The sequence below is a fragment of the Cladosporium halotolerans genome, assembly GCF_011745625.1.
Source record: "Cladosporium halotolerans strain TM138-S3 chromosome Unknown Sca31, whole genome shotgun sequence".
In the NCBI taxonomy this organism is placed as follows: Eukaryota; Fungi; Ascomycota; class Dothideomycetes; order Cladosporiales; family Cladosporiaceae; genus Cladosporium; species Cladosporium halotolerans.
This window is the reverse complement of record NW_027191482.1, coordinates 162,734-174,952: the sequence shown is the minus strand read 5'-3', so window position 1 is coordinate 174,952 and position 12,219 is coordinate 162,734. Positions and strand designations below refer to the sequence as shown.

At 58.0% G+C, this 12,219-nt stretch overlaps 6 protein-coding genes across 6 annotated transcripts; 3 read left to right on the top strand and 3 right to left on the bottom strand.

Annotated features, from left to right (window-relative positions):
- Positions 1 to 118: 118 nt before the first annotated feature.
- WHR41_07161 (uncharacterized protein) lies at positions 119 to 616 on the top strand (the record flags this gene model as incomplete). The annotated part of the gene is made up of 1 exon (XM_069375766.1): positions 119 to 616. One exon carries the CDS (start codon positions 119 to 121, stop codon positions 614 to 616), a length of 498 nt encoding a protein of 165 aa, XP_069226908.1.
- A 207-nt stretch (positions 617 to 823) lies between these two features.
- Positions 824 to 2,474, bottom strand: WHR41_07160 (uncharacterized protein). The gene is made up of 3 exons (XM_069375765.1): positions 2,329 to 2,474; positions 1,405 to 2,265; positions 824 to 1,351 (listed from the first exon to the last, which is right to left on the bottom strand). Exons 1-3 carry the CDS (start codon positions 2,353 to 2,355, stop codon positions 1,019 to 1,021), a joined length of 1,221 nt encoding a protein of 406 aa, XP_069226907.1. The 5' UTR covers positions 2,356 to 2,474; the 3' UTR covers positions 824 to 1,018.
- A 319-nt stretch (positions 2,475 to 2,793) lies between these two features.
- usb1 (U6 snRNA phosphodiesterase) lies at positions 2,794 to 3,900 on the top strand (the record flags this gene model as incomplete). Its single annotated transcript, XM_069375764.1, has 2 exons — positions 2,794 to 3,055; positions 3,144 to 3,900. The coding sequence occupies 2 exons, from the start codon at positions 2,794 to 2,796 to the stop codon at positions 3,818 to 3,820; spliced, it is 939 nt and encodes a 312-aa protein (XP_069226966.1). The 3' UTR covers positions 3,821 to 3,900.
- A 65-nt stretch (positions 3,901 to 3,965) lies between these two features.
- WHR41_07158 (uncharacterized protein) lies at positions 3,966 to 4,372 on the bottom strand (the record flags this gene model as incomplete). The annotated part of the gene is made up of 2 exons (XM_069375763.1): positions 3,966 to 4,290; positions 4,344 to 4,372. 2 exons carry the CDS (start codon positions 4,370 to 4,372, stop codon positions 3,966 to 3,968), a joined length of 354 nt encoding a protein of 117 aa, XP_069226967.1.
- A 1,014-nt stretch (positions 4,373 to 5,386) lies between these two features.
- Positions 5,387 to 9,313, top strand: WHR41_07157 (uncharacterized protein; the record flags this gene model as incomplete). Its single annotated transcript, XM_069375762.1, has 3 exons — positions 5,387 to 5,921; positions 5,976 to 9,161; positions 9,225 to 9,313. The coding sequence occupies exons 1-3, from the start codon at positions 5,726 to 5,728 to the stop codon at positions 9,311 to 9,313; spliced, it is 3,471 nt and encodes a 1,156-aa protein (XP_069226974.1). The 5' UTR covers positions 5,387 to 5,725.
- Positions 9,314 to 10,901: 1,588 nt separating this feature from the next.
- WHR41_07156 (uncharacterized protein) lies at positions 10,902 to 12,122 on the bottom strand. The gene is made up of 2 exons (XM_069375761.1): positions 12,005 to 12,122; positions 10,902 to 11,951 (listed from the first exon to the last, which is right to left on the bottom strand). Exons 1-2 carry the CDS (start codon positions 12,077 to 12,079, stop codon positions 11,577 to 11,579), a joined length of 450 nt encoding a protein of 149 aa, XP_069226975.1. The 5' UTR covers positions 12,080 to 12,122; the 3' UTR covers positions 10,902 to 11,576.
- Between the last annotated feature and the right edge of the window lie 97 nt (positions 12,123 to 12,219).

Sequence of the window (12,219 nt, the reverse complement as noted above, 5' to 3'; positions counted from 1 at the left end):
CCCTCTGAACAAACAAATTGCAAAATCACAACACTTCGGTTCCCAAGCAACAGCCAAACTCACAGCCGAGGCGGCACACCCACTTACCTCACCTCACCTCAACCGCCCACCCGCCACAATGGCCTCGCCCGCAACAACAACCACAACAACAACACCACCACCGCCCTCCGACCCTGCAACCACATCTCCCACAACCCGCCTCCAAAAAACAACCGCCACCCTCAAATACCTCTACTCCCCCAGCACCAGCCCCTACCAACCCGCGCACCTCCGCACGCGCTCCCTCCTCCGCAGCGCCCGCTACCTCGCCATCTTCCTCTTCTGGCGCCTCGTCCGCTACGCCAAATACGCCGCCGTCGGAGCCCTTGTAGCCGCCGTCAGCGGGACCGCGATCGGGAGCGTCGTGAGCGGCGCGGCGTTTGTGGTTGCGCCGACGGGGATTCTGGGCGGCGCGGGCGTGGGGTTGGTTTGGGCGCTGGCGAGGTTTGGGTGGCGGAGGGCGAAGGGGAGGGGGAGGGGAAGGGAGGAGGATCCGAGGGCGGATGAGAGGGCGGATGCGGAGGGGGTGGAGGAGAGCGAGGTTGTGGTGAGGGCGCCGAGGGCGGATCCGTGGTGAAATTGGGGTGTTTGGAAGGGGTTTGGGGTTTGCAGGGGACGGCGGGTATTGTACGAATCTTTTTTTTTGGGCGACCTTTCAGCAGGTGTACATACATACATACGACTATAAAGGAATGATTACATTGGTCATGAGAGGCACTGGTGACCTTGCGTCTGTGGGAGAGTGAATTTATTCGAGATGTAGGCAATTCAGGTGTGCTGACGGTTGGGATAGATAAACTCGTTTTCAGATTGCGTATGTTGCAAATATGTATTTTCAATAGGCGTATCGTGAGGCGCCGCGTAGCATCGCTACTGATCATTATCGTACAGTAATCCGAAGGAAAAAGAACCATTCTGGTCAAGAAGAAGCTGGTTGGTATAACCTTTTCGTGCTTCAATCCATCACATCACTCCACTCTTACTCGTCGTCCTTGTGCCTGTGTCTCAGACTTCCAATCCTCCTCTTCAAGTCATGGCCTGCCGCTTTGATACTGCTGGTCCTACGTGGTCCCTGGTGGAGGTCGGTGTCATTCGCAGCCGTAATGTCTGCGTACCTCGCGTCGTCACCCGCGATGGCCGTGGGGTCACGGCGATCAAGCAGGCCCTCGCGCTCCTTCTTCTTGTAGTCCTTCTTCAGGGCAGCTGAGTCTTGCATCTCGATGCCGCCGTTGTCGTCGATTCTGTGAGCGCGGAGAGCGCGGTCGAGACCGAAGCTCGAGCCCTGGCCCTTGAGATCTTCGGGGTCGTAGTCCTGCACGTCGATGTTAGCATCAATTTTGATATTTCTAGAGCAATATTACGTACCTTTCCACCGTATCGCTTGTAGCCAGGCTCACTGTTCATAGCCTCGCGCATCATGTCGGTACCCTCCTCATAGTCATAGGTACGGCCGAGACGGTCAGGCTCGCCCGGAGGCACGACTGCGGTGCCGTCCAAAGGCATGTGCCTCTCGATCGAGTCCTTGACATTCTCTTGAGGCGTGGCGCGGATGGCTTCGGAGTTAGTGGTCTCCAGAGCTGCGACAGGGGCGTGCTTTGGGTCACGGTTGCGCGCGAGCGAAGCAGCGTCGTAGGGGCCTTCGTGGTGGTAGGCGCGTCCGCCGATGGCAGGGTCAAGGCGGTCGATGGTGTCGGGACCCTGCATGGAGCGCTTCTTCAGGTGGTGCGGCTTGCCGGCCTTCCTGGAGTCGCGCCTGATGATGTCCAGAGGCTTGTGGCTCTGGTCTCCCGGGTAGCGTGCCGTCAGACTGCTGGTGCGACGACGGTGTCCACCGCCGCTGCTGCTGCTGCCAACAGCGGCATCATAGGAGGGCGGAGGGTGTTCGCTGGATCTGCGCGGGCGGTGCGTCTCACCGCCGAACGCTGCTTCGCGGTAATCGGGGAATTTGGACGGCGGGCTGGTGCGTCCGCCTGGGCTGTTGCGAGTGCGAGGGCTTCCGTGGGAGGGTGGTGAGGTGTGGCCGACTGGGCGCGAGCTGCTCGAAACACCGGACTTGTGCTGGGGAGAGTTGCGGAACGGGTTGCTTGAGGACCGGGCGTGCGAGGAGGAAGATCCAGTCGCAGTATTGGGCATGCCAGCGAATGTGCTCTGGCCTAACGAGGCACCAGGGCCAGTTTCAGAGGCAGGTTCCGGCTCATTGAAGGGATCAATCAACGTGGCGGCAGCCTGGTATCAGGTGAGCACTTGATCGGTTGAGATTTCGCCGATAGATCGATAGCGATGACATACCTCTTTTGAGCTCACGGCGTGAGACATTGTGGTGTGGAAGTTGTGTTGCTCGGTCTGGTCCAGCGATGGTTTGGCTCGGAAGCAGGGGCAAGAGCAGAATGAGAAACACGGAAGGGTGACAGTCCTGGGCAGCGGCGGGAGGTGTACCTTAACTCTGTAGTGGTGGTTGCGCGGCTTCCATGCGCATGGCGAGTCTGCGCAATGGAAAGTGGGACCCGCGACGTCAGCGCTGGCTGGCGAGAGCCGAGACCCCCAGCGAGCCCAAATCCTCCGCGCGCATCGCTGCAGCGCCCTCGTCATCGCCGTCGAAGCGCACGCGCACACGCACACGCCCACCTCAACCCGATCCTAGCGAGCACCGCACGTGCTCGCGACACAATCGCCTGGCCCGTTCGCTACCTTATCAGCACGCGACATCACTCGTTGCGCGAGCACACAGAGAGTCGACTGCCTTCTCTCCAGCAAATGGCCTTGGTCGACTATTCAGACTCCGAGCCTGACGAGCCCGCCAACCCCAAGACGTTCATTGGCACCTCGTCTCCACCATCAAAGAAGCGGAAGGCATCGGATGCGACATCCACTCTGCCGCCCTTGCCCCGGTCTTTTCGCGATCTCTACTCTTCCACCGTCCGCACCAGCACGCAGGACGACCCGGCACTGCACGGCGGCCGCAAACGCGTGACGCCGCACGTTGCCGGCAACTGGCCAAGCCACGTCTATCTCGAATGTAAGTTGGGCTACGGAGTTTTCTATTAGTTTCAGCCCTATCGCTCCTCGGCGCCGCGCTGCGAGCCACAGTCGCTGACGCTGCCGAGGGTGTCCTGCGCCTGAGGAGTCCGATGTCCTTGCTCGGTTGGTTGGTGCGCGGGATCAATCTGGTCATGGCGTGATCAATGGCTCCGAGAAGCCAGACGGTCAACCTGCCGTTCGCAGTCTGCTGCAAAACGACCTCGGCGTTCCGTTGCCCTTGCACATTTCTCTTTCTCGCCCATTGGCCCTAAAGACTGAACAGAAGGACGCCTTTCTTCGGTCACTCACAGAAGCTATCTGCACGTCTGGTGTCAAGGCGTTCGAGACTTCGTTTGAAGATCTGCGATGGCATCCGAATGAGGACCGCACGCGATGGTTCTTAGTCTTGCGAACAGCAGACGAGAATGACGAGATGCTACGATTGCTCAGCACTTGTAACGATATCGCTGCTGATTACAAACAGCCGAAGCTGTATGAGAACGACGACGATGCAAAGCAAGCAGGTGAGAAACGCTCTTCAACAGGCAAACAGCCAACAAAGCAAGTCGCAAGGAAATTCCACATTAGCATTGCATGGTCACTAGAGGGAGCTTCCGAAGGCCAGACTCCAAGCCAGGATCTGCCAGCGCAAGTGCGTAGTATTAGGGTTCCTTTCAACGAGGTAAAGGTGCGGATCGGACAGGATGTGACCTCGTTGCCACTGAGCCAGAAACGGCGGAGGACATCGGGCGTACTCTCATGACACTGAATTGACGATGTTCAAATCGAGAGAGAGCGCACTGCGCAATTGATACAAAATCAAATCGAAATTCTCGCAAGATATCATTTCATCGTTACAAGTTTCATCGTTACAATGTCATGTCCTGATTCCAGCACACGACACCCCTTCAAGACTTCTGCGGATCATGCCCCCAATTCTTCAACGACCTCGCCGACCTGCTCTCGGGATCCTGCTTCGCCTTCCCCTCCTGCGCCAGGTGCCGCTTGCAGTAGCTGACGACCTTGCGCATGTGCTGGATGTCCTCTTCCTCGTAGGAATCGGGGTCTTTTTTCGGGTTGCGCTCGAGGATGTCGACAATCTTGCGCCCGCTGTCGTGCCCGACCGTCTCGCCGCCGCCGTCGTCTTTGCTCCACCCGGCGGATTCGGAGGACTCTTCTTGCAGCCAGGAGCGCAGTTCGGAGGCGGTCATGTTGACTATGGAGTTGAACTCTCTGGTTGGGGTGTTAGGAGGGTTAGAGGGAAGTGGAGGGGGAGGGGTGCTTGCTCGATGACGGTTGCGGTGTCTTTGACCATTTTGGCGGTGTTGTAGATTGAGTCGTGCCGTATGGTATAGAGTGTCTATTGAAATGTCGTTCTACAGCATTGGACCGGTAGCCTGCGCACATATACATGTCTGCATGGCACCGTTTCTGTTGTTTGGATCGTAGCGATCATAGATGATCTCGAAATGATGTCATGGTATGGCTGTGGCCTGGCCGCCGAACACTCTTCAGCGAACGCGGTCGGTGTCTCACAAATTCTGGTTGCTCTGAGTCCTGAGTGTCACGTCCATTTAGGTATGTCGGTAGCAGCTAGTGTCTCTTCGCTACCATTGAAGCGGTGTCGACTATCGCCACTTCAGACTAGACACTTCGAATGCTGTCAGCTTATGATCAACCTGTCGCATTGCCCGAAGCGAGCGTTTGCGGGCAGAGTCATGAGGCAGGGATACGGCCACCTTGTTAACGGAGTTGAACGCACGAGAGTAGTGTCATGATCACACCATATACCTGCGCAAGCGAACAAATGCCCGTCGACCGAGGCCAAAGCCTGCTTTTGAGTTTATGTAGCGGCAGTCAGTCGGGAGCTATCTTCGGAGATGATCTCCCACGGCGCCATGCCCGGCGGGGCTGCATCCACCATGCAAGTGAAACAGGGAAGAGGGCGCGGCGGGCAGAGGGCATGGCTGTGAAACACGTGCGCTGGCGCCGCCCGCGCCAATGGTATGGTATGGACGGCCGGGCCTGCAGGCGAGGCGACACTCGAATGATGCGGCGACGGCAGACCACGTCGTCGCCTGCAATACCGCCACCGCGCCTGAGGCCGCTGATTCGGCGCGCGCTTCAACCCAGTGCCTAAGGATGCGCGCAAGCTTTCTGCTGGCCTCATCCGAGGGCACGGCCGCAACCCGCGACCCGCGACCCTGCGCTTCTCAATCTCGAGAGCTGCCCCTGATGCCCGTCACGCCGTCCCTCTCCTCCTGCAGCAGCACCCCATTTCTGCCGCCCGCCGCCCTGGCTCGCTGGCTATAACGGTGCATCCTATTCTCTCGCCGCGCGCACCACCTGCGTCGCACAACACAATCCATTCAAAGCACACCGCAGCGCCGCCCGCCCGCCAGACAGCGCCGTCACCTGATCTGCCGCCCCTTTCGCGTGCGTGAAGACCACACGGACGCGCTTGCCCACGCGCATCAAACGGCCGACGCTCGTTTTTTTCTCCTCTACCGTTTGGGACCTTACTTTTCTCACGCTCTCACGCTCTCCTTCCTGCCCTCTCGCGGCGACGGCAACGGCCCGCGTCAATTAATGTCTACATAATCGCCGGCGATCATCCATATCTGATTCAATCACGTGCTAGCGGGTCAGCGTTCCACCACCTACCAAGATGCCGCTCTTTTCGAGACTCAGAAGCAAGGGCACCACGCCTGCGAAGGAAAAGAGCCAGGCCGAGGCTGAGAACTTCTTCCCGCCGCCGGTGCCCGCGCAGCCCAAGTACCAATCGACATGGACGAGCAAAGAGGTCGTCCCCGAAGAGGTGGAGGAGCTCATCCATTGTGCCACGGCGCAAATGAAATCGAGAGGTACGGTGATCTCGCATGCTTTGCAAGGTCTTTTACGCTGACGATCGAACGTAGCTGAGGCATTGGACGCTCCCTTTCTGCTCCTTCCCTTCCGCTTGGACTCCGATCCCACACCCGCCCGCTCTTTCATTTCCAAGTTTTTTACGTCAAATGCTTCCGGATCTCAACAATTTCGCGGCGCATATTTACAGCAGGAGCTGCGCCTGACCGAACCTCATGTCCTGTGCAGCGTTCTCAAGTGGTGCTGGAGCAGACTACCGGGTGGAGTCGTCACATGGCCTGTATACGAAGCATTCAAGATCGGTGAGAAGGAATCCAACCAAGCGAGACACGCATTCGACACATTCATTCCAATCGCGAACGACTCAAGCGCTCGCACCAACATCATCGTCGACTTCTTCGAGCTGCTGGCTGCTGTCGCGGCGCATGGAAAGACCAACGGCATGGGCGGGCGCAAGGTTTCCCGGTTGGCGGGTTGGTGGGCTTTCGATCATTCGGACGATGGCAAGGGGTTCGAAGGCGGATACAAATCGTGGGTCGCAGCTGCGGATGCCACGAGCCATTTGTTCTTCGCCTACCTGCGATCCTTGTCCCCAGAGGCAGACCCGGCCTTGAGTGTGATCGAACGAATTCCGCGATCCCTGCAGGCGCTGCTTGCTCAGACCGAGTACCCTCCGGAGACGCCTACCCTCCTGCAGAGGTCTACGCCGCGTGTGCTCATGCTGGTCGATACTGTTTCGCCCGGACCTTTCGCTATGCTCCGAAGAGCCAAGCATTTCGAATACCAATCAGACAACCGCGTGCTGCAGGAATTCTCTGACTTCGATGACCCATCGGAGGCCTTGACTGACGAGTGCAAGCGTGTTCTGTACGCAATCGCTTCTACCAATTCCTCTGCCCCGGTCACTTCACGCCAGGCGAAGCTTCAGAACCCAGAAGAATCTTGGTCGGCGTTCTCCAGTCTCGGATTCTCTGATCTGTCCACCGAGTCGCCGGTCGCTTCCAATGGTGTTGGCGCATCGGGCAGACCAAGCGAGAGTCTACAGGCAGGCCCGCGTTCCAGACACACCAACAACGCAAGGCCGACGACGCCCTCGTGGGCCGACTTTCTGAACACTGGATTCGAGGACGATGGTGTTGCTAAAGAGCAGACCGCACTTTTCGTGCCTCCCGGTGATCTGCTCCCGCCCATCAGCTCGCGTGCGCAAACGCCAGCTGCGAATACTGGCAACGGAGACAATGACCTTGCTCCTGGTGAGCTCGCGGCTATCACTAATACTGAGCTTGACGATGCCTTCTGGTGGGTTTGGATGACGAGCTTGTCGGGCGAGGAGCCGAACGAACGTAAGGCGGTCTTTGGTCGCTGCGCGCTCATCGAAACCTCCATCATGAACGGCCAATGGCTCATCATGGAAGAGCAAGTCCAAGGTGCTTCCCCTGAGCCGATGGAAGGCGTTCAGCTCGTCGAGAAGAAGAGCCGCTTTGGCTTCACTAAGCGTGGGCGCAGCAAGAAGACCGTCACCAAGCAGCTGCCCACATCTCCGCCTCCGGCTGAGCTCGAGCGCATCAAGTCTGCCACGCCTAGTAAGCACAGCGTTGCCCCTGGCCAGCAGGCGAAGATCAAAGCGGCTGCTGCCGCCCTCGCGAAGAAGGAACAGGATCAGCTGGATCTCCCGCATAGGCGCGGTCGGGGTGCAGAGGATGCGGCTTCGAAGACGACCAGTGCGATGACACTCGGTTTGCAGAATGCGGCTGGGCCGGCAATGAAGTGGGCTACTAGCTACGACAAGAAGGCCATCCGCGCTCAGTACCTCGGTGATGGCTTCAGCACTGCCGGCGATAGCAAGGATGATCTCACGAGGCAGACTTCTTACATGAGCCGTGCGAGCGTTGTCCCGTCTACAGCTGAGAAGCCTCCCACTCTGGCGCATGAGGCTACTGCATTCCCGAAAGACAACAAACTTGATCGTGATCTGCCTGCTTTGCCGACGGAACAGCAATCGGTGCCTGCTCAGGCTCCCGTGGAAGAGACTGTGCAGCCTGAGCCTGCCCCGCCTCAGGCACCAGAGCCCGTTGCGGTTGCGGTTCCGGCGGAAACGAACGACGAGAAGCAAGTTGCCGAGCAACCTCCTGCTCACGAACCTGCTGTCCGCCCGTCCACCGACTTCTTTAACAAGGAGATCGGCGTGTCTCCTGCGCAAGCTGAGAAGGTTGGACGGAAGCCAGTGCCATCCAAGACTGACCGCGAGATCCATCCTGCATTCCGCCAGAAGAATGTGGAAGAGCCCGCCAAGGCATCGCCCTCGCCCAACCGCGGGCCGGCTGTGCTCGCCGCTCAGAAAGCTCTCGAGAGCAAAGTCAACGCCAGCCCTGTCTCTAACAGAGACCACAACGTTCTCAAGAAGCAGGCTCCTGGAGGCGGTGCTTTTAAGAAAATGTTCGGTCGCACCAAGACTGTCAGAAACTCTTCCGACACGCAAGAGAACCAGGCCAGCCTGTCGCCCCCTTCGGAGTCAAGCCTCTCTCGCAGGCTGTCGACTATGCGCAGCAGGAAGCCTGCCTCTACCACGACGGCCTCTCCGCCTGTCACGCCAAAGGTGCCCGAGGCCCCAGCAGCTCCTGTTGTGCAGGAGGCCTCTGTGCCTGAGCCCACTGTGCAGGAACCGGAAGTTTCCCCTATGCCTGCCCAGGAGACTACAAACCAGCCTAGTATGCAGCACTCCGCAGCCCAGGCCGCCGCCCTGAACCATGCGCACGACCCCGTCTCTCCGCTGTCGCCTGGCTTCGCGACCTCGGACGCCAATGTCACCCGCACCAACTCCGAGGATACTCGCAACGCCGAGAACGAGTTCTCTCGCTTCGACCAAGGACCAATGGACGACATGCCAGCCGCCATGCCGCGCGATTCCATCGATGACGACGCGAACGACGCTCCCGACTCTCCCGTCAAACCTGACTACACCCCTCGTCCCCAACAGCACCTGGATGCCTACCGCGACCAGCCTACCCCGAACGAAGGCTTCGTTACACCCCTCGAGCGCAACGACCCCCACAACGACGCCGTCTCCGACATCTCCGCAGAGAAAGAGCAGGAACCCTACGCGCCGCAGCAGGTGCAGGACCGCTGGGCGCAGATCCGCGAAAACGCCGCGCGTCGTGCTGCCAGAGCGAGCGAGGAGCAGAGTCGTCCTAGCCAGAGCGCCAGGACGGACGACGACGGCGCGACGAGCGAGGAAGAGAGTAAGCTACCAACTGAATGCAGTATCATCCAAAGATCAGCAATAGCTAACCCGCCCCTCCCAGCAATCGAATCGCGCGTCGCCCGCATCAAGGCACGCGTCGCCGAGCTGACCGGCAACATGGACGACAGCCCAGCGGCCCACCGCTATTAAGACGGCCCTAGGCCGCAACAGCGACTTCGCCGTTTGAACCCAACACCATCACCGCTACCCACCGCATAATTTCCTTTTACGACACACGCCTTCAAGCACCCATACTCCTTCACGCAGCGACGCCGCGCGCGACCGACTTCGGAACCGCCGCGGCTCTTTTCTCTTTCTTTCAACCTTTGATCAAGGGTTACCGAGCGCTTGAGGCTCTCGAGCGAACCCTACGAACATACCTTTTCTTGATGCTTTTAGCCAGTCTGGCATTTTTTCGTTTCTTCCTTCCCCTTTTTCAAGATACCATTTCGCGTTTTTTTGTTGGTCCCTATGCTTTTTTTTGTGTTGATTTTCTCTCCTTGGAAGTAGTAATTACCGAACCTCGTGAATTAGAACAATGGTCTAGACGCAGAAGACGCGATCGCGAAGGCGAGTGGGAGGAGCAGCAGCAGCTGCTGCATTTGCTCGAAAGAGAGTATCTATCTTATTCCACAATATTCATTTCTTTTTTATGTTTTGTTCATTGATGGTGTGGTGTGGTATGGTATGGGTATGGTTTTGTGCAGGGGTATAGATTCCGCGTTTCGCGTATCGCATAATTCTATACAACACTACAATGATCTGGGAACCAAGTCAAGCTACTCTGACATGACATTGACGTCCTCGCCACCTCGTAGACCAGACCGCGGGTGGTCTAGACTTCCGTGCCCGGCCATAGTCTGGTCCGATCCGATGCCCCTCCCTGCTAATTTCCTCGGACATCATGCGTGTCGCACCTTCGTGGGTCCGCGGGGAGGCGAGGAGGGGTGGGAGGACTTGGGGTCTGCGCTGCTTGGTTTGCGGCGGCGATGGAAACGAGCTCGGTCTTGCCGTCGAGGTTTGGGATGAGAAGATCAATCGTCGCTCTCTCTAGATGTTCTATTTTTCGATCAAGTTTGTATCGATTGGCTTTTCGACCGAACTCATTGATGTCGTGAGGATGGGGTTTGGACTGCGCAGGTTGCAGGCCCCGTGCTCGGCAGTTGATGGATGCTGAGGAGCTCGTGTCGTCAGGCGGGTGCTACTCGATCGCCGGAGGGGTTTGACATCTGCTGATGGCTCCTTTGCTTCAGTTATGCAAGGGCGCCATTGTCGAGACTTTGTGACCTCGTGTCACGCCCGCCTCATCATGAGGATGCTCCGCCAATGCCTAGGTGGTCGGGCTCTGCAGCCAGTGATCCCTAAGACGGCCAATGGGACCATTCATCTTGGCAATGGAAGACGAATGCGCATGTCTTCACTTGCAGTCGGACAAATGGTACCACAAGCATGGCTTGACGGGCACGTCAAATGCGCAAGTACATTTAACGTAGTGCCTCGCGTGCCCACCACGTGAGCCGCCTTGTTTAGAGTTTCGGAACATTTTGCCGAAGCCGACGCTGGAGGAGCTGAAATTGAAGATTGCCATGGTGAAGTTGAGTGCTGGCGAACGGCGCAAGATGAAGAATCAACGGGTATAGACAAAATTACAGAAGGCGACGAAGGTCTATTTATGCGCGCCGGCCTTTGCACAATCCTTCGAGTCACACGGTATGCCTGGGCACGCAAGTAGGTAAAATTGCGGCGGGATGCAAGATTCCAGGGCTGACCACGATTGGCCGAGCCGGCTATGGCAGATTCCCGAACCCTTTCAATTTGCTTCGAAACCTTGACCCCGGGCTTATCGGGAGGAGCCCCGTTTTCTTCACAGCCCAAAAGCAGGTTTGCCTCGTGCCTGAAAGCATGATCCCGGCCTTGCACTCCGTGACACTGACCGTTCGCCGGCCTGTCACATGCTGCCCGGTGACGTCTCGTGTCACGCGGGTGTCTGTGATGCGCGACGTGCTGCCCGGACTTCGCGAAGAGTGGTGATGCTCTTTTTAGCACAGCCTTATGCCCTGCCCTACAGATGGGTGGTACCGGGTGCACGGACGACTTTTCTGGGCATCCTCGTGGACAACTCGGAGGCCCTCACTTTGGGCCAGGCTAATGCTGCACACGTAAGCCGAAGATGGCCCCAATCAAGGAACGACCCTTCATTCGTGCGCGCGTGTACGGAGCGATTTGCGAGACGCGGCGCTGCTTCAGTAGTGAATCTGCCGCGAGGGTGAAGCAGGTAGCGAAACTTGCATTCGTGCCAAAATGTGCAAATCCTTGGGTATCTCGAACCAGCCCAAAACGCCTGGGCTTATGCAAACAAAGCCTTGGAATCTCACATCTGCCAATGAATTAAGCAATGGCAAGCAGAACCACATCAAGCACCCTCGACCTCCTTGCTCCTCTCCTTCAAGAACTCCGAGAGCCAAAGTAGAGGCTTCTCAGGCTCGTAGACCGCCAAGTACTTCATACCCTCCAGCAGATGCGGCGTGATGTTCTGGTTAAGGAATTGCCTCGTTGAGCCGCCATGTGCGACAGGTTTGTCAGGCCTCGTAGTCGAAGGGGGAGGGATCGAGCTCGGGCGCGGCGTGTTGGCTGAAGGTGTTGCTGCGGCGGGCACTGTAACGGGCGCTGCTGTTTCTTGGGTTGCTGCCAGATGGTCTGCACTCGGAGCGGGAGGAGCTGCGTCTTCTGTGACCTGAGGCGCAGGAGTAGGGTCGGAGAGTGTTGGTTGAACTGCGCTTAGATTGGGCTGGTAGAGCTGTTAGTTGCTGCGATTGACCCAGGGAGATGCGATAATTGTACCTCTGGCGCAGACTCCTCCTTCATCTCGACATCTGTGTTCGCGGGCGCATCGCCATTGGGGATTTGTTCAGCCATTGTGATTGCGTTGCGTGCACTAGTAACGTGCTGGTATGCTGTGCTGGACTGCGACATGAGCCGCAAACGCGTCCGAAAGCCGCGACTTGGATGCTTGGCGCGTTTGACCTCACGTCTACTGCAGCTTATCGGCCTCACGA